This window comes from Camelus bactrianus, chromosome 2 (genome assembly GCF_048773025.1).
Source record: "Camelus bactrianus isolate YW-2024 breed Bactrian camel chromosome 2, ASM4877302v1, whole genome shotgun sequence".
NCBI lineage: Eukaryota > Metazoa > Chordata > Mammalia > Artiodactyla > Camelidae > Camelus > Camelus bactrianus.
Genome location: NC_133540.1, coordinates 103,111,160 through 103,136,333, shown reverse-complemented (window position 1 = coordinate 103,136,333; position 25,174 = coordinate 103,111,160). Strand labels below are relative to the sequence as shown.

General features: G+C 38.2%; 1 protein-coding gene and 1 non-coding gene across 6 annotated transcripts in view; both read right to left on the bottom strand.

Annotated features, from left to right (window-relative positions):
- GABRA2 (gamma-aminobutyric acid type A receptor subunit alpha2) overlaps positions 1 to 23,942 on the bottom strand; it is a 115,179-nt gene extending 91,237 nt beyond the window's left edge. Inside the window, exons 1-4 of one of the 5 annotated variants that reach the window (XM_074348447.1) lie at positions 23,541 to 23,942; positions 23,098 to 23,288; positions 22,474 to 22,562; positions 19,733 to 19,848 (exon numbers count right to left, since the gene is read on the bottom strand). In XM_074348447.1, coding sequence (XP_074204548.1) covers positions 19,733 to 19,848; positions 22,474 to 22,544 — 187 coding nt within the window. In that variant the 5' untranslated portion in view covers positions 22,545 to 22,562; positions 23,098 to 23,288; positions 23,541 to 23,942. The other 4 variants (XM_010962603.3, XM_074348441.1, XM_074348453.1 and 1 more) reach the window with 4 other exon arrangements.
- LOC123618985 (U6 spliceosomal RNA) lies at positions 1,644 to 1,747 on the bottom strand. The gene has a single exon (XR_006727481.1). It is a non-coding gene; the product is annotated as a U6 spliceosomal RNA (small nuclear RNA).
- Positions 23,943 to 25,174: the final 1,232 nt, after the last annotated feature.

The following is a 25,174-nucleotide window of genomic DNA, read 5'->3' as shown; positions in this document are numbered from 1 at the left end:
GCATATCAAGCAATGTTGGAATTATTTACATAAAACACATGATCTTCTTGTGTCCTTATTAGCTATTCTTGGACATAATAACAGCAAAAGCTTTGATTCAGATCAAGTAAGGGGTAAAATCAGCAGAATGACAGTCAAAGATTCTGGCCTTACTTCACCAATGCCCTAACAGATTTTCTTTAATCAATGTCCTTTCTGTTGCTTCATATCTGAACCCAGATCCAAACCCAGGACATACATCCAAGTCAAGGCTGACCAAGAAATGTGATAAAGAGACACCCCCCCCCAAACAAATAAATAAGTGGGATTGCAAACCAGTCTTCATTTTTCAGAGGGACTTATCCAGAGGCTCCCAGAGCAGAGGTTTTCTCATTGCTATTGACCACCTCTGTTGGATTTGGGGGTTCTTAATTCCTGATTTATCAGATAAAGGCTCTAAAGAAACATGCATGGGTTGGAATGCTCATTCTATCACAGAATAATTATGTGACAAAGGGAAAATACTTGGTCTCCAGCTCTCATTTTCTTAATGAGAAGAAAAAGTGGGGCTCATCAAACTACCTGTCTCCCTTGTGGGACTAATAGTGAATATTAAATCCTAGGTGAGGTGCTTAGCATATTACCTGGCACTCAAAACATGGTAGGTACTATTATTATGGATTTATTATGACTCACATCATTTTATAATGTTATTAGATAACCTCTGCAAGACAACTGAAAAATTCCAATAGTCTGTATGAAACTAATAATGGTTTTGCATAATCTCAACATAGAAAAACATATAGACTTAACGCTTCTCGGGCTTTTGAAATACATTTTTGCCGTCTTGTTTTTGTTTCTATCACGTGCAACTAGTGGCTCTTACAGTGCTTTCATTTCGGTGTTAGAATGCAGTCCTGAATGCCCTACAGACAACAGGACCCATGGGGCCTCTGGTTCACAAGCGTCGCTCATGTGGTCACCCCAATTCAGCAACAGCGAAGGCCGCTGAATGAGTCCATTTCACTATAGTAAATCCAAGCTCATCCTAATGGTTCTAATAATATGTGCTGTTGAATTTAAGGTTCAGCACAGCAACTGAATCCACTTATCAATCAACATTGTTTCTGAGAAGAGTGCCTCACTGTAAGAAATGCTGGAGGTCCAAATCACCAACATTTAAAGATAAAACTCACTTTTTTTTTAAACAGGGCTTATTAAAGATGTTTAATATATAATAAGATCACTAATCACTGCAGAAAAGAAATAATACACAATAAACAATTCTGTGATAAATTTATATCTGTATCTCATTAATAAATTTCAGATGGATAACAAGGTTATATGTACAAATTGAACTTTATAATGCCTAGAGGAAAATATAAACAATATATGTAAAAAATGTACATTGGAGAAAAGTCATGGAAGTCATCTTAAAAATCATGGAAGAGTTTTTAAAGTAATAGATTTTTAACTTTTTTTGTATTGAAGTATAGTTGGTTTACAATGTTGTGTTCATTTCTGGTGTAGTGATTTCTGCATAGTGATTCAGTTATACATACATATATATTCCTTTTCATATTCTTTTTCATTATAGGCTATTACAAGACACTGAATATAGTTCCCTGTGCTATACAGTAAGACCTTGCTGTTTATCTACTTAAAAAAATATAGAACACTTCATAAATTCACGTGTCATCCTTGCACAAGGGCCATGCTAATCTTCTCTGTATCATTCAAATTTTAGTATATGTGCTGCAGTGAGCACTAAAACTTACTGTTAAATGCCTAAACTGTATATGAGAACCCCAAATAAGGAGCTATCCAAAGTATAAATGCGTCTCTGTATTTTTATGTCTGAGCATTGGATTCACGTACAGAGTCAACTGACAAATAGTGAATTCTAGGTATTCTGCCAGGCACTGAGGACATAGTAGCAAACTAGAAAGATGTGGCCTCTGCTCCTCATCCATTTAATCCACTTTCCCTGGCAATTACTGTCATGGAGGTTTGAGATTTCAGGCTAACATTTCAAAGACCATCTCCTCTTAAATACCTGAAATTCAGGCTCTGGTTTCACAGCCCAAACAGCAAAGCTCTTTATGCTTAGGCGTCGGGGAAGAAGGCTTTGAAGGCATAGCAAATCAAGTTGTCAAAAAAGCATAATAATCAAGTCATAAACACACTAAGCGTGTTGGCCACAAAACATAGTTTCTGAATTATATCTTGAAACAAGATATGACTTGTATCACCAAGCAGTGCACATTAACTGTCACTATCGAAGATGAGTTACACCCTGAGAAATGGGTACTTCTTGCTATGAATGGTAATCTTTAAGCTGCCAAATGTCTTCAGTTCTACTTCTGAGTACATAGTAGAGTCGTACTGCTCTGCCCCCTGGAAGTTAAGCATGTCAATGTGCCTTCCTTTGAGCGAAGAATCTGAGAAGTGACATTGTCTTGGCCGAAGCTCTAAGTGACAGTATGTTCCTGATCCCATGTCTTTTCCCTGACACCGTGACCAGCAATATTTTAGATGGTGAAAGTCCATCACCTTGAGACCCTCAGGGAGGATGATGTGTCAGAGAGCCCAAACCCTGCACACCCATCCAACCTCAGTGAACAGTGTCGGGTCATAAGCAATAAGAGAGAATAAAACATGTTTCAAGCTGAGACTTGTTACTGCAGCATAATTCAGTTAATTCAGACTAATACACTTAGTAAACAAAAGTAAGTCTCTGACCCTATAAAATTGAGAGCCAGCTTAGAACAGTGGTGCACAAAAGTCCCTCTTCAAAGATATTGAGGAAAATCCTAGCCAGACTCACCTGGTGACAGAGTGATCTTACTACACACATTTCTTTTTCATTTTTAACTAAAAGATCACTAATAAAGTACTATTGGAGAATAGAGGAAGATACCATTGTTTCTAACCAGAAACTTAGATGATTCAGTCCAGTGTTTGGGCCACCTGCATCAGAATGAAGACCATTTGATGAAATGCAGATTTCTGGGCATAACTTGTGAATTACTGAATATTTGTTAAATGTGCATATGACAAATTCTCCAACTGATTCCTTCATACCCTTCATGAGAAATCTTGGTTTAGGGCCAGGGGCTGCAAACTAATAGTTCTTTGTTATGTTTTGTTTGAGTTGCACAAGATTTTGTTTTGATTAGAATTAGAAGTGATTGGCATTTAAATTAAAAAAAAAAAAACTTTCCGTAAAAACTGATATTTCCAACAACTTTCAAAAAATAATTGGAGTATCTAGCAACTCTGATCTCAGACACATATGGCAAGAATCAGAAGAAACGGAACTCCCTTTAAACAAGAAATGTATGTGCTCCAGTTCTTCAGTCTTTATGATGTCAACTCATTCTTCTACTTGACCTGCCCAAGAGAAGCACTAGTTTGGGTCCCCATATTCTTGTTTCTGAGTGTTTTGTTATATGGACTGGATATTACGGAAAGTGGGAAAAAAGAAAGCCACTAAAGAGTGTTGGGCAAAAGAATTACATAATTAAATCTAATTTAAAAATAACCTGGCAATGTAGAAAGTAGGGTAGGGCTGGGTTTATATACTCAGGTGTTTTGGGACACTTTTTACTGGCCAGGCAGGCAGCATGACTGAGGGGCATGAACTGAATGAGATCGCTTATTAAATGTGGAAGATCTACCTTCTCTAGTAGGGAAAGCTGTTACTTAGTTTCAATTGCTGTCATCAGTTCAATTTCAATTTCAATTTCTGTCATCAGGAATTTCAGCCTAGGATGACCAAATCTGCCATTTTTAAAAGAGGAGACAGAAATCCACAATTTTATTGCAAGGGTCCTGATTTCTAAATGCTTTAGGCTGATTATTTATTTAAAAACAGAAACACACCAATCATGTTGATATCTGTGTATTGAGGATACAGAATTAAAGTCAGGAAACTAGGAACAAGTAAAGAAAACTTGAAAAACCATTCTCAGATGGATTTTTAGCTCTTGTAGTTTGACAAATTTGGATACCATTAACCACTGCAAAGATAACCACAGGAAGAAAAGCAATTTCAGGTGGCAAATTCATGAATTTAGTTTCTAGAAGTTTGAGAAATGTGTGCACGAAAGGACACGGCTCATCAGGAGTCTATTCACTTATTCAACAAATATTATGATTATCTACCTTCTAGAAGCAGTACACATACACTTGGGGCTAGAACAACAGACAAGGAGGCATAAATCTTTGACTTTAAAGCTCTTTGATTCCAATAGGTGAAAGATAGAGTCACCAAAAGAGTACGTTAATATTATGGCAAATACAGTAATGGGTAATTTTTTCAACAGAGATGTGTGTGTGTGTAGGGATGATAGTCATGTAAGATTACTATAAAGTATGATTTTCAAGCCGGAACCTGAAGAAAGGAAAATGTGTTCCCAGTAGACTCTACAGCTCGTAAAAAGGCCCACAGGCTAGAGAAAGTCAAATGCATTAAAGAATAAAAACTGAAACAAGGTCAGGTAATCTACACCACTTCATGCAAGATAGTGATAAATTGTCAGAGATGAGGCCAGAAGAGTGAACAGAGGCCAGGGGCTGTAGAAACTACCACCTTAAGTGCTCTGGGCTTGATCCTGGAAGTAGTGTATGGTCATAAAGAGAGTTCATCCGGGCAGTAGCAAGCAAATTTACACCAGAAAACAGCAGCAGGAGGAGAGAGAATCTACAGATAGGTTACTATTTGAGGCTATGGAACTGAATGAAATTCTTCTGGGAAAATCATGAAAGTGAAAAGCAAAAAGAGTTCAAAGGACGGAATCTTGGAGAGCGCCTACATTCGGGAAGGGAGAAAATAAACAAAAACCAAAGAATGAAGACGGAGGGCGGAGAGACCAAGGATCAGGAAAGAGGAGTGAGTTTCAAAAGGAGGTAGATCTATAATATCAGAAAGAGCGGAGAAGTCAAACAGGGAGAGTTCTGAAGAGATGTGGCCAATTACATCCTATAGAGAGAGACAATGTCCAGCGATGTGTAGAATGCTGGCAAATACACCTTGGCACATTTATCGCTACCTCACTTGTACCTATGACTTCCTAATGAACCAGGCTCAGCTTGAAGAGAAGTTCTTTACTGGCATTTTCATGCAATAGAAGTACCTAGTTTTGTACGAATTCCTAACTGCTCGGAGTTGGAAGACCAAACAGCCTTTGTACCCTTCTCAGATGGCCACACTTCGGAGGGTGAGCAGCCTTATTCTGCTAACTTGTATTCAGCCCATGCTTGTCTGTTTCTCTACAATGAAGGAAAAATTGGTTTTAGATTTCTGTTCCAAGAAACTTATTTTCTACTCTATTTGCCTTGAAACAAGACACAAAAAGATGGCAGAAATTTTAGATGGAAGAGGCATTGCAGATCATTAGCTAGAGTTGCCTCAACTTCATGTTTTGGAAACTGAGGCATGGAGATAATCATTGGCCTTTTATAGACGGAAAGGGGATTTCCATATAGAAACTAGTGTATTTACGCCCTTGTAGACTGCTTTGCCAAAAAAGCCTCTTCTGATCGAAGCGAAGTCCCTTTTGTCTTCTAGTGTGTTTAAAATTAAAATACAATCAATTCTTTAAGAACTTGGATCCTCCAGGTTTATAATCTGGTCTCTATCAAGTATTCTAATACAAACCATGTATAATATTTTTTAAAGGAAATCACACATTTCATCTGTCCAAAAATAAAATTTTGGAGCAACTTAAACAGAATATAAAATAATTTAAAGAGAGAGCTCTATTATTTTTTTACCTTCAAGATTACACATTTGGTAAAATTTTATTTACCACAGTAATATACTCAGAATTAAATTAGTTTTTTATAATGAATTATTTATACTAGATTAGTTCACAAGCTTGACGTCACCCACCCAAGTACTAACCAGGCCCGACCCTGCTTAGTTTCCGAGATCAGACAAGATCGGGAGTGTTCAGGGTAGTATGGCCATAGATACAAGCTTCATGTCAGTATTTTCCCCAAGACTAGCTAATTGCAATGTCCAATGCATTTTTTGAAGCAGAGTTCAAATGCCACCATGCATTTACCACAAATTAGTTTTAATTTGTTAACTATAGCTATAGATAGGGATATGACCTTATTTACATAGAATGTGACAGAATTAGAGTGTACTGATAACTGAGTAGAGAAATTGAATTTAACATTACAAATCATATCCACAGACTTTAATGGTCAACCTAATATTTACTTGCAATTTTATAAAAGCATTATCATAAGGAATGACTTTATCTGTGATTGTACTCTGAAAAATATAAGGTTTATCACTGCAACCTTTAGAAACATAAATTATGAATTCCTAATTGTCAGAGTAAAACATGACAGTAATAATAGTAATAGTAATAATAATAATGAGTACTTAAAGGGCCTCTTCTCTTCATTGCACTGTATGCTTCATGAATGCCCCCTGAGGTTGTATAATGCGGCAGTCTTAGCTGAGAACTTCCTTGCTACTCAAACTGAGGCCCAAGGACCAGCAGCATTGGCATCACCCAGGTCCTATTAGAAATTCAGCATCTTGAGCTTCATGGAGATACACTGAATCAAAATCTACATTTTGACAATCACCATCCAGGTTATTCATACACAAATTAAAGTTTTAAGTGCCTTAACTATATCAACTCATTATTGGAATTAATATTTTCCATTTTACAGAGTAGGAAATTGAGGCACAAAATGATTAAGCAACTTTTTAAAAATATTTTTTTAATTTTTAATTTTATTTATTTAATTTTTAGGGGGAGAGGTAGTAGGTTTACTTACTTATTTATTTTTAGAGGAGGTACTGGGGATTGAACACAGGACCTTGTGTATGCTAAGCATGAGCTCTACCACTTAAGCTATACCCTACCCCTCAATGATTAAGCAACTTTTATTAGCATTAGTAAATGTGGTAGGCATTGCCAGTGGCTTACTGAATATCCAATACATCTTCCTTCTCTGTAATAAATCTCCAATTTTATTCAGAGCAGAATTGTGCCCACCCCCAGGTAGAGTACTCATTTTTCCAGATGCTCTCCTGGCTTGAAATAGCTATGATATAAATATGGACACTGGCTGCAAGTGGTGGGAAGGTTTAATTTTCTGATGAAGGGAACTCCAGGAGCTGGCACAGTCCCTGCCAAATTATTCCAGCCTTAACGATGGATATGATAGCTGGAGCTGCAGCAGCCATCTTGGGATCACAAGCTAACAGCATAAGGACTGAAGTCAACGTTTAGGAAGAAGTGGAAGAATAAAACAGAGTCTGGGTTCTTGATGATGTTCTTGATGTCATCAAGTACTAGGAGCCACCTCCCTTTAGACTTCTAGTTTGTGAGAAAAACTGATATCCATTGGAGCCACTGCCGATAGACATTTCAGTTACTTTCAAACACATCCTTAACTGATAAAGGCTCCCATGATATTCTTCTTTCACTTATGTCTTATTCTTTTATTCCAACATTACAGAGCTAGGTTTCCTTTGTTCTGAGTGGCATTAAATTTACACTATAAAAAGCCCCTTGGGGTATTATATCTTCTGCTAATGTCTTCAGACGGAAGTATGTGAAGTGTCACACCACCCTCTCTGAGTGGATGGGGGAAAATTAGAGCAATGGCAGGCCACAAAACTTCCCCAAAGCGAAAGGATCTGATGAAGAGTCACTTTCCACTGACTTTCACATCCACTCACTTCAACATGCTCCTGAACACTTGCCGCATCTGTGAGAGGTTTTGCTTAACCTCTCGGCTGGTCCGAAGCAGCAGCAACGGCAGCAGAAACTGCAGCTGCGCCCACAACTGGTAGCAGTCCGCTGTGTGAGGGTGACATGCCTGTATGAGAATCCGTCACCAAAAATAACAAAGACTAAATTGGCTGACAAAGGCAGGCGACATCAGTGTAACAAGTAGAACTGCATCTCCACCTAAACATCTCCATCCTGAGTCAGCAGCTCGGCCCCATGGGACTTCTCATCAGCCCCAGATTTCACAGATGATAACATAAACCCTCAGTGACCATCCCTGAGCTAATACTATGAGTCAGACCATCAGTTTGGTGGCAGACGAAAACACCCCCAAGAGTGTGCAGATTATCTGGGAAGCTTGAAAGAATGAAAGTTGAAAGGAATTCTTCTGCTACAGCAACATTCTCCTCACTGCTTCATCCATCTGGTGTTCTCCTGTAAGAATTCAGGCCCTATGATTCTGATTGATATGTTTTAAGAATAGCAAATCGATTTTTGATATTTAACCTACTTTAAATGCCAACATACTATAATATAAGCACCACTGATCATGTGTCTCTACGTGTAGTTTTCTTTCTTTTTAAAGAGAAAAGTGCTTTATTTTTTAATGTTTTTCTTTTCTAATATTCCTATTTTTATTGAAGTGTAGTTGATTTACAATGTTAGTTTCAGGTGTACAGCAGAGCAATTCAGTTATGCATACGCATATATACATATATATTTTTTCAGTTTCTTTTCCATTATGGCTCATTACAAGAAATTGATATAGTTCCTTGTGCTGTACAGTAGGTCTTGTTATTTATCTCTTTTATATATAGTAGTGCATATCTGTTAATCCCAAACTCCTAATCTTATCCTTCCTCCCCTCATTCCCCTCTGGTAACCATATTTCTTGACAGTCTTCATTGATCCTATAATTCTGTGATCATTACTAAGGCAAAAGCTACTCAAAATGATAAAAGGATGCTCTCAGTTTTAGTTTGGAGGGACTAAAGGGACTTTGCTCTCTTACTAATGCTCTACTGACAACTTCCATTAAAATGGCTCTACATTTACCCCCATTCCATTATAACATTTTTACCACCTAAACCCACTCCATTTACTCTTAAGATTCTAGAGTTTCTCTTCCTCTAGTAGCTGTTGGATGAGTCCTCTGCTATTCTTCAAAACACAGTCATCAGCTTCACATTTTTTGCTTCAATGATTATCCTTTCACATGCCCTAAATAACTGATTAAATCTACCCCCTGCCCCCAGTCGCCTCTACTCGACCTGAACACCAGCCTTGCAATCCCATTTTCTTTTAATTAAGACTTCTTCTCTTGGTATTTAAAATTCTAATCTTTCTTGTAAACCTGGCTGGCATTTTAGCCCACTATTTCTTTTCTTGAAAATTGGAGAGTTTCTCTATGTAATCATTATAACAAAAATGAATTTGTCCCATTTACCCTAATTCTCTGACTATGGTTGATTTGCTTAATTCTCTGGTAAAGGCTTCTAAAAAATTCATATAATGGAAAAAATGTGGACCCTCCAACCCAAATATCTGAGCAGTAACTCAGTATTTTTGCTTCAAAATCTAACATCATCTCAGGAGTAAACTGGAAGCCTCTCATTTCTTTCTAAAACATCCCATGATGTTTGTCTTCCTCCTCCAAACTACCCCTCTGATTTAAGTCTGGAGCTCTCTTCTGTCCTGAAAAATTTTTCACACACACACACACACACACACACAATTCTAAAAGCACCCAATACTTTTACATTCTTAATGGAAGTCAAATGCCTTTCCAATACTTACTAAGACACTTAGGTATCACTACAAAACATAATCTAGACAATAGTTTTGGGAATGCTCTTGGGAGGAATTAATAATTTTTTATCCTTTCTTCAACCTTCCTTCAATTTGTGACCTAACTCTACTCCTCTACTCAAGAGACAAAAATCCAATTGTACCACTTACAATATCACATGCCTAAAATAGTCATAAAATTTATTAGACTTTACTGACCATCTCCGCAAAATAGTTGAAAATGGCAGTATCTGCTTCTGGACACATATTTTCTGTGGATACTATTCAAGAAGAAGGGAAACCTTCCTTTTCCTTTTATTACGTTTTAAGTCAACTTAGTAATATCCTAACCGAACCTACCCTCTAAGAATACTGAAATACTTTTATACAGAAAGAATAATGCCACACATGCTACTGGAACAATCTTTGTGCTACGTTTTGCATTTAATCCCCTAATAAGGAACTAACAACCTGAATGTCAACAAAGATATTCATAAAAGGAATGTTCTTATAACAGAGTACTATGTTTTTGAACTTTACGTGAAACTATTTCTGTTTCTAATCATGCGTATTTTAAATATTTAAATAAACAAGAAATGTAAGAAGATTAAACAAAAATTGGTAGTACTTGATTCATATTAAATTAAGATGGAGATGGAATCATACTTCCCTACATGCTAGTTTTTCAGCTTGTAATTTGATGTATAAAGGCATCAAAACTACCACCTAATGTAAGTTACTTAAAATGCAAAAACCCATGGAGACTTTGAAGGGATCTCTATGCATCTTACAAGTTGATATCCCTAATTTGGTAAACTACTATATAAAAGCTCTTTAAATTTCAACATTAATTTCATTGTTATGATACCTTATTCATAAGTGATAAGATCTGTACCTTGAGGAATGATGGTATTTCAAGAGAAAAACAAGTTTTCAGAATTCTGTGTTGGGTCAGGAACATCCAAAATTCACAAGAAATAAACTAAATACTCATAATACTACAACTCATATGTCTTTTTCTTTTTATTTCACAGGGCCTGTCTAGTTACTTTTTAACTCATCTGTAGCTCAAAAAAAATTAAGATAAGGCAGAAAATAAGTCTTCCTTAGAAAGAGAACTGAGGAGCATCCAGAAGTTTCCACTGGAATTAACACGTACCCTACTACCTCTAGGACTGCCACCCTTACCATAAACCCCCTCACAATCCTGCGACAGACACAGAATGGCATGCTTGCTGGATGTTACACTCTTCTGTAGATATTACAACTCTCAGCCTGACAGTAAATATATAAGAACCAACCCTTCCCCTTATGGGAAAAGACTCACAGTTCAAAAAAGAAAAGCACAGTATAATTATACAATATTTTTAATTAAGGAAAGAGTAAAGAAACAGATGTTAGGATACTCAAAAAGCGGAAAGAGCCAAAATATGGTGCAATATGAATTTCTAAAGACCTGGTCCTGTTCATTATTCCAGCATTTCCAGGACCCGGCAAATCCTTGGCCCTTGGTAAGAAACACCTGAATGAATGAGCTACGCTTATAGATACAGAACTTGGCTAACTCCAGTTGTATGGTACAAGTAAAGGTGGTTTCTTATTCCTCTAAACTTCAATAGCATGTTTTTGGAATGGAACATGTGTTGTGCTGTTTCAAGTTACTGTGAGAATCACACTGTACCTCTCTTATCTGCCTTCCAAGGAACTTCAGCCCCTGGAGACCAACACTACCCCGTGTACATCTTTATATCCTGCCAAGTGTCTGGCACATCATAAGCCTTCAACATATGTGTGTTAGGGAACAGATACTAGAATAATTTCATTTGACTCTTTTCATGTTAACATATTGAAAAGTAATGACTTGCAGAGGCAATGAGGGGCCATGGCCACTACCAGTATAGATTTCTGCAATATGACTGGGCTGCAGCAATCAAAAAAATAACACTAACACAAATGGATGCCTATGGTCCAATTTATCCACTGCTTATTAAGGGATGAAAGAAAGAAAAAGAAAAAAAGAGAAAGAGAAAGAGAAAACGAAAAAGAAAAAGAAAAAGAAAATGAAAATGAAAAAGAAAAAGAAAAAGGAAAAGGAAAAGAAAAAGGAAAAGGAAAAGGAAAAGGAAAAGAAAAAGAAAAAGAAAAAGAAAAACCCTTGCTTGCACCTGAGCTTAAAAGCTAGAGAGGAAACAACACGGTGAGTGAGGAATGCTTGTGCTTAAAAGAGCAAAAATAATAATTCCTCAAAATTAGGACTGTGAACAATGCCTTTCTAGCAGCAATGGTTGAGAGAAGCAGCAGCTATTAATCCAAAATGTTTTAAGGTGAAAACAAAGCCTTAGCGTCAGTTGATTAAAACGTGGGTAGTATTCTCTGGATCACGCACTTTGGTGATGCCCCCTTGAATTTTGAGAGAGATGCTGTTTGGGAAGAAAGCGCCACCACCCAATCTAGTGTATACCATTACTGCCATGTACGCATTGAGTCTGTATTTCCTATAAAATTACCACAAGATATATATGTGTGTGTGTATGTATATATATACACATATGTATAATTAAAACAACAAACTGAGAAAGAATTCTACAACACTTCACTCTAACCATTTCTGAAGAAGCCCATCTTAGCACATTCCCTGACAAGGAGGGGACAAGCAACACAGATTTGTAGTGAGGATGTACAGAAAGTGTTTCTTCATCTGCTTCAAAATATCAAAAAGAATCCAAAAGTCTGCACCTAACATTAGCGCGTTTCTAGTTTAAGCCAGAATGCACCGTGAAAGAGCAAACTAGTTCCATGTCACGGGGAGGATACCAAGTCAGGCCCCAGACACTTCTGAAGGAACTGATTTTGAAAGTCATGCCCAGAGTTCCCAGCCTCCCAAAGAGCATTCTGCTTCAGGCACCTAGTACCTTTCTGCTTTCTCTGTTCTGTGCCTCTCACAAAATCATTTTAAATAAAGAGGAAATGAAAAATAACTTGATATTGATCATTTACACCTTTACCAAAAGCTATTTACACACTCATGTGAGATCACCCCAGCTTATCTTCATTTTCTCACTCATGAAAAATCAAATGCGGTGTTTCCTGTGACCTTTTGGCAAACTCAAGTGGGTGGAGAAGATGTGGTGCAGAGTGAAAAAGGCTCTGAAATCTTCTCATGCCTAAAGTTTATCCTGAAGGTTAGGGATAACTGAGGGCACTTGAGGGGACCTCAGAAGGCTGAGTCAAAAGGGAATGGAGACTGCATTGTCCACGGCTCATGCCTCTTCCAGGAGCACCAGCCCCAGTCACAGCTGCTGAACAAGGGGGAGAAGGCTGAACATCACCATGTCTAAGCGGAGGCTCAACACCTGAAGTTTACCCTGCCTGCATCTGAGACTAGAACTTCTTAAGGGCTCAGTCGCTTCCTTTCTGCTCAGCTTGCAAATCACCTGTCCTTTCCCCACCCTTCAGTTCTATAAAGAGATTTGAGATCACTCTCAGTGTGAGCTCCTTGCCGATGCCTCTGCTGCCCCCTCACCTCATAGGATGCAGTCGAGCACCAGGCGTGCACTCTGTAACTACAAGACCCATAGCTTTTGCCTTTCAAGTTCCTGGCACATCCCAGGTTAGGACAGTGGACAAGCGTTCAGTCTTATGTCCCTGAAATCATCCTCTACACCATATGGTGAGGTTTTCATTCTGTAAATATAACTTTGCTCTTATAGGCAAATTCATGATCATGAATTGATGATGCCAAATTGTTATATGTCTCAATGATAATTATAAAGAACAATAAATACAACTTATTTCTTTTGTGATTGGCTTTGTTTTCACACATTCAGCACATACACAAAGGTGTGTTACAAAATGAAATCAATAGCATAAGAAACACACAAATATATCCTTTCTTTAAAAATAGATGATTTGTGCCACAATTTATCCTTTTTTTAGAAGTCACAGCTTTTATAAATGAAGGGAAACACAGAGATGGCCTCTATTGCTTTCATAGTAGGATAATATCTACAAGTATTGCGTTCCTACTCTGTCTGCCAGTCACTCCAAAGGATTTAGAAGCTAAAAAAATAAATAAATTAAATTAAATCCTTAACAAACCAATAGGTCACATACTTTTACTTCCCCCATTTTACAAATGAAGAAACCAAAGCAAGAAGAGGTTGAGTAACATGCTAAAAGTTTTGGAGTCAATGTATTGCAGCAACAGAATTCAAATCCAAAGATGTTGGTGTTCCAAGGCACTGATCTTAACCATTCATTACTTTCTAAAATAATGCAATGCTATCCTGAGGTCAGATGTACTCAGGTTCTGGGAGAGGTCAGATTTTTTTGTATTGATTTTTACCCACTGAATAGCCTATATTTTGTTGTTTGTAAATTTGAGACTAGGAAAATTCATAGAAGCATGTTATCATCTATCTCTTTATAGCCTGAGGGGAAATATCTAAGAGTGAATTTGGAAACTGACCTTCAGACCCTAAGTCTATAATCTGACATCATGTTTTTCATGGGCTTTAAGAAGAAAGCTTCTTCAAGTTTTCAGAGTACAAAACAAGAGCACTGGGGGGAAAATTCTATCTAGACAAGCTCATTGAAACAGCTTTTCAAAATGCAGTTAAGCATGGTACTCAATCTAGATTTTCCAGACTGAATCTATAATTTAGATACCAAGCCTTGTCATTTCTAATAGTTGTCACTGTTGAGCATCGTGGATGTTAGCTGTCATAAATATATGAGGCCTGTCTCCACACTCATTTTTTTCAATGACCCCATAAAACTGGTCCAGAAAACAAAGGTTGCTCCTTTTATTCAGTTAACAATTTGAAAGCCTCTTATGGAATGTGAAAATCCATAGGTGGGACCCAAGCTGTTAGCTCCAATGACTAAAATGAAAACAAAAGGGAAAAACTGATTCAGTTATTAGTTCTAACTAATCTGCATGTATGGTTTTGGTAGATAAGATATCAAAGTAAATTCATCTCAGGTTTCCAGACTTACAAAGAAATAAACCAACCAAATGCACAAGACCTACCAATGTTTTCTTGGCATGTTTTCAAGGATACTACCTTCTAAGAGGATGTTCTCCTTAAAGAACTCTCCTCTGCTGTTTCTAACAATACTAACATCTATCCATTATATGTCACATTATGCTTTCTTAAAAATTTTAATTTACTTGAGCCACACGATATCCTTGAGAGATAAACAGAGTAAGTAGAATCTCTCCTCCGATTTCACAGATGAGTAAATTAAGTCGCAGGCAGGATTAATGAATCACCCAAAATCACAGTTAGTTCAGGGCAGAATCACAGCTGACGTAAGTCAAGAGTTTGAATAATTGGTGTAATAGTTGTTTTCCATTCAGTGAAAAGTCAGCTTAAAATATGCTGATGCTAAGAGTGAAAGGCCAGTATGATAATTAAATGATAATTGCTTTGATGATTTTAAGGATAAGGTAAGTTCTCTAGTTGAGTCTTTTCATCATGGTAGCATATTAAGAAAACAAAATGATGTATAATCTTTTATATGTGTTGTATAGCACAGGGAACTATATTCAATATCTTGTAGTAACTTATAATGAAAATGAATATCTGTATGTTCGTGTATGACTGAAGCATTATGCTGTACACCAGAATGGCACGGCATTGTAAACTGACTATATTTCAATAAAAATATATATACAAAAAAATTAAGAAACAACAAAATAAAAAGCAATATTTTAAAAAAATTAAACATAAAATAAAAACCCAAAACACATGCACACATGCACACACATAAGCAGAATATGCTTCGAGAAAGGAAAGCAGGAGCTGGATGACAGACGTGGTTAGGGGATGTTCACACAGTTGTGCTTTCTTACTGAGACAAACACATATTTGTTTCCAAAAATAAAATATATTTTATTTTGCAAAAAAAATGAAATAAATGAATAAAGTTAAAATTCATTCAAGAAACATTTAATTGCACGCTTACTATGTGCCAGGCACGGTTCTAGATGCTTGGGAATCAAACAACAAAACATGCAAAAATCCCTGACCTCAATGAGCCTATGTTCTACCAAAGAGACAAAAATAAGCAATTGATGTACTGATAATAAAACACTATTATCTTGTATACTAAAATATTAAGTGCTAAGAAACAGAAGAAAAACTGGTCATGGGTGTAAGGGGAGAATCAGAAGTGGGGGTGAGGGAGGGATGAGACTTGCTAACGAGCAGACACCTGCAGTGTTTATTTGACTGGTCAGGGTAGGCCTCACTGAGAAGGTGCAATCAACGAATATCCAGGGAAGGGGGAACAGTCAGGGAAAAAGCTCCAAGGAATATCCTGGTGTGTTAGGAAGGAAGCCAGTGTGACTGCAGCAGGCTTAGCAAGGAGAGTTGTATGATGTGAAGCCAAAGAAAGGACAGGAAGACAGATCATGCAGGGTCTTGGAAGCCACAGAAAGAAATCTATTTTGTCTTTTGATTGAAGTAGAAACCATCGCAGGATTTTGCTCTGTTGAGTAATGTGATCAGACCCATAGTTAAAAGAGGACCCATTGTTCTGTACACCATAAATATATAGACTGCTAAATGTCAATTATATCTCAATAAAACTGGAAGAAAAAAAGAGAACCCACAATCATTAAACACCTAAATCCTATCACTCAATGTAGTGTATAATCTTTGCTGTGTATATGAATCCCAATTTTCCCTCCTCCTCTCAGAATAAAATACTAGCGAGCCTATTTTCCCCAAGAAAACTCCAAGGCTCAGCATGTCTAAGTAGTTTGTCTAGGATGAGATCTAGTAAGTTGTAGAGCTAGGTGAAAAGAACAATTTTTCTCACTCAATCTAAAACTGATTGCTCTTCCTTATGCACTCATTTATATTAAAGTTACAAAGGGAAAAAAAGTAATAATTGAGATTAATTATCCAGATTACCCATCAATAGAGATGTTCAGTTTGATATATTAAAATTGAATCAAACTCAATTTTTCCCTTATTATTAATTTCTGGGACATAATGATACAAATAATTTCCTTGAACTTTCTATTTGAAATGACATATGAACATCCAGGCTAAGAATTTTGGACATGGAAATAATCATAATAATTACAGAAATGTACAAGAGTATATTTATGAAAATTTTCAAGGGCTTCTAGTTATTGTTCTGTATTAATTCTCTACTATATGTCACTTTGCTAAATCCTTTGCATATATCAGTTTTTAATACTCATCAAAAACCCTAAGAATAGTAATAGTAATCCCACTTCATAGATGACAAATGTGGCCCCAGAGAGGCTAAGTATTGTTAAGGTCACAGGACTGCTCAGTACCAAAGCAGGGATTTAAGCTAAATCTCTGCAGTCTAAAGTTAGGTTCTCTCCACTAAGCCACGGTGTCTTTCTGCTGCACGATGCTCAACATATCACCTCAACATCCACATCTAAAAGGTCAGCCAGATCTGAGTAGCCCATTTTCCAGATGATTAACTGGTCGTAGAAAAGTTAATCAAGCAATCAACCTTTATTTTATGGCCGCCATATGCAAATCAATATTTAGTTACTGAGAGCACAGAAGATTCATGATACAGTATCTTGCCTCAGTAAGCTCACAATCTTGTTAAGGTAACAAGAGACACATAAAAAGGTAATAAATAATCCAAGGTAGCAAATAATAAGTACCACATGCAATCCAGAGCCAACAACCGCTAAAGAAATTCAACAGAGAGAAAATTGAATCTGGGCGTTTCAATTCAGTTAAGAAAGATTGTTACTAAAAGGACCCATGCTGAGGTGGTCTTCACAGGAAAACTGGGGTTTAGATCAGCAGAGAGGATGAGGAAAAATAATTCTAGTGAGTGTGGATAACATGATCAAAGGCCCACGGAGCAGATGGATTCTCATGAGAAAATGAAGAGACGACTTTGAAATGCAGGATGGATGGATGGCAAAGGGAAAATGAAGCAGAGAAGTAAACTGTAAAAACTTTTGATTGTCAAATTAGGAATTTACAGGAGGAGGAAAGGAACTGATTTTGTTTAACTGACAATATGTGGGACCTGCTTTGTGTACACTTTTGTTTCCATGATCCTTTCAACAACCCTGTAAGGTAGGACGTTAAATACATCATGGCCATTTTAAATGAAAGTAAACAGATCCCCTGGCCAAGGTACAGTTTTGGGTATGTAGATGGAGCAGAATTTCTCATCTAGATCTATCTGCACGCAAGGCCTATATTCCTTCCACTGCCCCCTCATTGCTGTCTACCAACAGCAGTGGGGAACCACTGAGGGTATTTGATCAAGAGAAGAGAATGACACATGAAAAGCATCAACCAAAAGAAGGCTAATCTGACTGTGAGATACTAGCATATGTCCAATGTCAGGGAAGGATGGAGGAAGGAACACACCAAGCAAGAAGAGCCACTGAGTCAAATGCATTAAACTAAATAACACAGTGACAAGAATCTATATGCGAATGCCGACAAGGGAGGTGAAGAGAATAGAAGAGATTTTACAAAAGAAATATGAAGCAGTAAATGGTGATACCCAGGACCTGCAACAAGTAGTTTTTACTTCCCGACTAGACGCCCATGGTGTAAATATTGCTCCTGAAAACTCAGAGACAAAAATCCAAGACCTAGCTCAAATATTTTAAGGTTTTGACAGCATATGATTTATTTAAAAGTGATAAAATCTATGCCTTGGGAAAAAATCTGCTTTAGTGCAGCCTACCTCTCAAACCACCATCATGAACTATAACAGCCTTATGCTGGGCATTTGTCTACTGCATGAGTTTGACATGAGCTCCTTGCTGTACAGGCTGATGTGGACAGTAATTCCTTATATTCATGGTCATTCGACATGTTTCCATGACTAAGGAAACATTCTTTTCTTTTCCTTTTACTAGACTAACTGTACGTGAAACAACTGAGCTCTCCCTGAGAGATACCATGTGTCATATTGCTGAACATCATTCCTCCCCAGCACTTCTCTCTTCCAATACGATGTACCACTCAGGATTCAAGACAAAAACTAACAGCAATTAAATGGCATATTATTTAAAAACAAGTTGGGTCTTTTCTGAACTTTTCCAGCTCCTGAGCAATGCAAACCACACAACTGCCAAATTTATGTATAGAATTAACAACAACCTATATTTTTCAAAGACAGTATTTACATAAACATCCAGGCATTTAGTCAATACATATCTTTTCAAGCAACTTAATATTGCAAAGTTGCCAACCTGGTGATAATCAGAATAATTATACAAATCTTTTATCAGTATCAAGTGTTCAAATAATTTATCTTAATTTTGAATTATTAATTAATCTGAACATCCTAATAAATATAATATATATGATAAATGTCATATAAATGATAATATATATATATCTGCATATACACATGTCAGAATTGTCGAATAACAATATTTTGACTAGAATCATTTTAGGAATTACACACCTACCCTACTTTTACCTAATTCCCTTAGCATCAGCCAACTATGCTGAAGGATAATTAAAATTTAGCATGTTAGCCAAGCTTAATTTCTTTCACCTCTATGGATAAAAACAGATTTGTTTCTCTGAGCTGAAAATAGATGTTTAAGTTCGAAATCAAACTGTGCCACAGACCAACAAAATTAGGCCTACAGCTAAAGGATATCTAAAACGCCTTTGGAAATTTCAAGAATGTCAAACCTGTGCTGTATTTTAGAAAAGTCACATGCATGCGTCAAGAAATATCATCACAGAATAATAAGTGTATTTCCTGAAATACAACCCAGATAGTCTTTCATTATTTTTTTTATGTTCTTCATATCTCCATATCTGTACCAATATGAAAGTAGGCATCTGTAAAATTCAGTGAGGGAAACCGGAGATACTGCACAAACGCATCTGCCCAATAACGTTACACTTTCACATACTCTAAGTTTGAAAAACTTAGCCATTATGAATAAAACTAATTTAAAAACTCTTCATGCACAAAGTCTGGGCTCTATATGACTTCTGTAAAAGGTATGTTAAATACATTGTGTATGTATAAAAGAAATCAGAAATAATGTTTATTTCATATACCTTATTTTTTATTATCTATGTTTGTTTAATATGGGGCAATACATTCATATATTAAAAACGTATTAAAATATAAATATTACCCTTAACTTTTAAAGGCATTATTTTGTGAGCGTTCAAAAAAAAGAAAACTATTTTTACCTCCCAGTCCTGGTCTAAGCCGATTATCGTAACCATCCAGAAGTCTGTCTAGAATTCTTGTAAAGATGGTAATGTTATTTTTAGCCTCATCTTCTTGGATGTTAGCCAGCACCAACCTAAACAGATAATTTTACAAGCTGATATATATACATATGTGTGTTTTGCAAGCGCTAACATGCTCTTCTTCCTTGATTTGAATTTTAAGTCTCCCTAAGCTATCAGTGCCACCCGTTTTCCTCCTTTTTTTTTTCCACTTCTATAAATACCAGTCTGCCTGTGGGAAAGGTAAACATGCTGTTGGAAATGGATAGTAAATACTAGATTATCAGAAAGTTTGATGTCAAAATTATTTCAGATTTCTAACACAGAGCATTCTGTGTGAACTAGTCATTTTTTCTAAAATCCACTCCCTAGAATATATTATGATTGTAGAGTATCACATGCAGACAGTATTAGTGATGTTACACTGCATTTAGAAAGGTACAAAAACCAAAGGGACCCCTGACATAATTCTTCAGTGATTTGAATATTAATTGGAAAATGAACTGCCTCCTTGGAGGCACAAAATTTCTCTTCCTTCCTCATAAATGTCTTTTCTTTTTATGTCTTTTTCTCTTTTAAAGCAAGATGATTTCCTTACTTTGGGTATACCTCCACCCAATGGCCAAGTGCAATATAGACATCAGGGAAACTCCGCTGGCTGTGTGCCAGGCTCCAATGTAGCCAGGAGGTGGAGGTGGGCTCTGGGAGGATCAGCAGCACACACACAGCTGCAGAAAGCCTTGGAGGAGGACCCCTCCTGACTGGTCTCTGAGGAAAGTGACAGAGGTCATCCAAAGATTAAAATGCTTAGCTATTTTGTATGTGCGTGTGTGGGTGTGTGTGCGTGAGATAAATTTGCGGAAAGAATAAATGGTCTTAAAATATCACCGGAAAAGGGTTAGCAACAGTGATTTTCTCCATTATTTCTCCATCAGAAAGCCAGAGACCTGATTTTGTGACATTCAGCAATTTGGTGCAGAAGCAACTGGATGTATAAAACAGAATGTCCCTTTTCACTGCCATTTTTTTTTTTTTTTACCCAGAATGATTCAGAGATTTAAATTACTGGCCCCAAAAAAGAATCGTTTATATAATAGAATAAAATACTGGCATGAACATTACAGGTCAAATATAGAACAGAAAACTAGTAGATGGAAATATGGATAAGGACTGAGGACTTTCAGTGATTATTAACTAGCCACAGTTTACTTACTCCTTTAAAATCAAAGATTACATGTAATTGCATTCTGATCAAGGTGTATTGTGTGAAATATCAGTGACAGAATTTATTTGCATTTAAATGATTACACAGCTAGTAGCTAAAAATAGCAGTAATACATAAAAAAATTGGTAACCAACTTCAAATACTCTCTTGATAGAAAAGAAAATATTAAAATACTGATATAAACATTTTTAAATTATGTAAGCAAATTATTTCATACCTTCAAGCCTCAAAAGTTTTTATATTGCCTTAAGCTAATTTTAAAAACAGTCCCTAAGATAGTCATAAACTTCCACTTAGGGATTTTTCATGGGAAAGTGTTTTTTAATCACATACCACATTTGCTTTCTAAAGTCAATACTAAGATTTTAAATGAAGAGATACTTTCCAATTAAAAACAAGGCTTTATAAAGAGATCCCTCAATTCTAGAAAGTATTTTCATACTTTGACAATTACTCAGACAGGAAAATAAAAATTTCAAATGGAAATAAAGGCATTACAAAATCATAGAGACTAACTGTTCTTTTTTTTAAAGGAATGGTTACATGGACATTCTTATGAATTTTACATTTTAAGTCTTCTGGTATTTTGAAAACCATAGCCTACATTTAGGTAGTAAATAAAAGATGGCCACTTTTCTGATTTTTAATGATCAGACTACAATTAAGATGAAGTTATTGAAAGCAATAGAACTTTAATTTCACGTTTGTAGAATATAAGCAAAATAAAATTGGTTACATTTTCAAAATAAGTACTTTTTATGACAGGACAATTTTAGGAATAAAAAAATCTCTAAATCAATAATATGAAAAGTTGATTAATAAATCAAGCTTTTGTTTTATTGTTTGTGATTGTGAAGTTGTATACTACCTCCACCTAGAGGTTTGAGACTCACACATCATTTGGTTTTTCTATATTGACTGAAAGAGCCAAAACCACTTAAGAAAAAAAAAAAGGAAGGAAGCAAGAAAAACAAAAAGAAAGAAAAAAGAAAAGAAGTTAACACTTAAATCATTTTAGTTTGTGCTTTTCTCTTTGGCTGAAAGGAAAACAGTTGGCTTCTTTACTGAATTTTAGTGTTAGTACAGTGGCTCATAACTTAACCACTTCAATTCCTTGCAAGAATATGTCATTCAAAGGATATTCTTTTCTTTGGTGATCTCTTTTCCTTTCTTTTTCTTTCTTTCTTTCTTTCTTTCTTTCTTTCTTTCTTTCTTTCTTTCTTTTCTTTCTTTCTTTTCTTTCTTTCTTAAATGTTTCTATTCGTTTTTGTCTTTAATAACTAAAAACAAGAAGCAGTGAACTTTTACTTGTCTGCCCTTTATAGTTCAGTTTTCTGGCACAACCTTTTTTCAAGAGAAATGATCCTTCAGAATACTTCAGATTCGCAAAAAGCCACCTCTGTTTTGATGGCATTCAAGAAATACACCTTTACCCTGAATTTAAAATGTCAAAAACAGTAAATAAGTGTCTCACCTGGCTGGGTCCCACACCAAGAAAACAAGAAGCAGCAACTGCATGCTGTGGACGTTCAGTTTCGTCTTCATCGCCACTCTTTGTAAAGTCTTGGAAGAAAAACAAAACAGACTTAAAATTACATTCAGTCTCACCAACCAAATGGCCCCAAAGAATAACATTTCCACTGGGAATTAGAGTTAAAGCATATGGAGATTATTCCAGCGGAGTGAGTGTAGGCTGTGATGACCCAAGGATTTTTTTTTTCTTTTCTTTTCTTTTCTTTCTTTTCTTCTCTGGGAAGAAAGACGACCAAATAATCAGACTTTGCTCTGCCAGGAACTTCCCCCAGCCCCATCGTAAGCAAACACTGTTTTGTGCACACACACGTAATAATAACACACGGGACCCTGAGCTAGAGAATAGAATGGTTTGGAGGGGAGAGCGAAAAAGGGGAGGAGAGATGGGTACTTCGTGCCACAGTCCCCTCCACCAAGACCACCCCCGCATTCACAGCGAGAAAAGCAAAGGGCAGCCAGCCCACTTTTTTCGATTATTATTCTTTCATTACAATGAACTGCAGTCCTCACGTCTTCACTACTTCACTCTCTTTAAAATAAATTAAAATAAAATAAATAAAATAACCTCCCTCACTGCCCATCCACAGTTGCCCAAGACCACGTCTTGGAGGCAGACGGGTTCGGATTAACTGCTGCGAAACGACGCGTTTGACAGCTGTTCCGGAGCCGAGGATCACAATCCGAGCAGGAGCGCGAGGCTCCGGGATCCAGCAGAGGCAGGCAGGCAGCGGCGATCACCGAGTGCAAAGTTGGAGACTATAAAAGAGACAGGCTAACGTGCTGCCCGGCCGGCCGGGCGTCTCGGGTTTTATTGTAGTTGCAAATACGCTTCTGGTAAAGAGTATCGAAATTGTTTTTTAAATGTTTTGGGGAGGAGGGGGCGACCCGAGCATCCTCGGTTGCCAGCGAGCATCTGAGAGTCGGGTAGGGGGAGATGAGGCATGCACGGGAGGCAAAGGTAAATGGGGAAGTCATGGTCCCAGCTGGGACCAACGCGTGCGACCTTACCAGAAACAGCAAGCAGAACTGGGTGTTTTCCTCCCTTTGCCCTGATCTCGAATAGATAGGAAACTTAGAGAGAGAGAGAGAGAGAGAGAGAGAGAGAGAGAGAGAGAGAGAGAGAGAGAGAGAGAGAGAGAGAGAGAGAGAGAGAGAGAGAGAGAGAGAGAGAGAGAGAGAGAGAGAGAGAGAGGTAGAGAGGTAGAGATTGAGGGAGACAGAGAGAGAGGGAGAGAGAGAGAGAGATTGCAGCAGCCGGGCGAGCGGGGAGCGATGAGCTGATGGAAGCCGAAGGAGAGCGTGAGGAGCGGTGGCAGCGGCGGCGCGAGGAGTAGAAGGAGGCGAAGGCGTCCGTAGTGGCGGTGATGGGCGGAGGAGGAGGAAGAGGAGGAGGGGGAAGCGTTGGCAGGAGCGGGCGGGGTGGGGGGGATGCGAGCAGCGGCGCGGTGCGCGCAGGCAGCAGCGGGCACGAGCCCCACGCCTGGAGTAGGAGGAGCCAGGCCTGGGAGGAGGGCTAACGAGGTTCCCCCGAACGCAGGGACCCCGTACCCCCGCCCGGATCCCGGGTAACCGCCCGCCGCCCGCCGTGCACCTGCAGCGGCACAGCCCCGGGCGGCGGCGAGCGCGCGGGTGCGCCCGGAGCACCGCTCCCCGCGCCCACGCCGCGCCAGAGGAGCTGAGCCCACGCGCCGCCTGGGACTGCTCCCCGCCGCCGCCCGCCGGGGCTCCCCGGAGGCCCCGAGGTTCCTGGGGGGCTGCGGGTGGGTGCTGGTGTGGAGTCGGGAATGCAGTGTGTCTGTGCAGCCCTAGAACCCCGGGGCGTCGCCCTGCCGCCTGCCCCCTAACATGCCCTAGCTCTGGAGAGACGTGGCTGCCGAGAAGAGGTGAAGAGGTACCGCTCCCGAGGGAGCGCGAGGGGACTAATCACGCCTGTACTTGGTCATCGGCGCAACCACGGAGCGCCAAGTTCCAGGCATGTTGCGTGGAATCAAACAGCAGGAAGTTTCTTTGATTTTCTGAGCCCTCTTGCTGTACCACACTCATTCCTTCACACTCCTGCCATCAGCACCAATTTTCCCTCAAAGCTCTGTGGGCTGGAGACTTCCCAGGAGCCGGTCAGTAAAGTCCATTATACACCTTGGGAAACCCGCTCCCTCTCAGCAATTCTTCCCCCCAATCTCTTTTCACAGGCAACCTCCCGAGCTGGTCATCAAACTCAATCGACCGCTCTAAAAAAGTTTACATCCTCCCCCAACCCCCCCACCCCCACCCAAACCCCCACCCCCACTGCCAGCAGGAGGGGACCTGATTTTTCTATTACCGCCACAAGTTCTTTCCCCACAGAGGACAATGTGGTAGGTGTTGAGGTCTTCTCTTTTCAGGGCTTTTTTGCTGGCTTGGAGACCTGTTGTAATTTCAGCCCCAGCCGTACACTTGCAGCACCGTGTTTGATCTGTGTCATTTCTCTTTATCTGAGATGATAAAATCCAAACGTGCAACTTGAGCAACAACAGAAAGAACATTTTCCTTTTTTGTACTGCACATAAAACAGAATGCTATGTACACCTTTCTAAGACAAAGCAGAGTGGGTGTTTCTCATCAAGAAGTTGTTATAAATGTGAGACATTTTAAAAGAAAAAAAG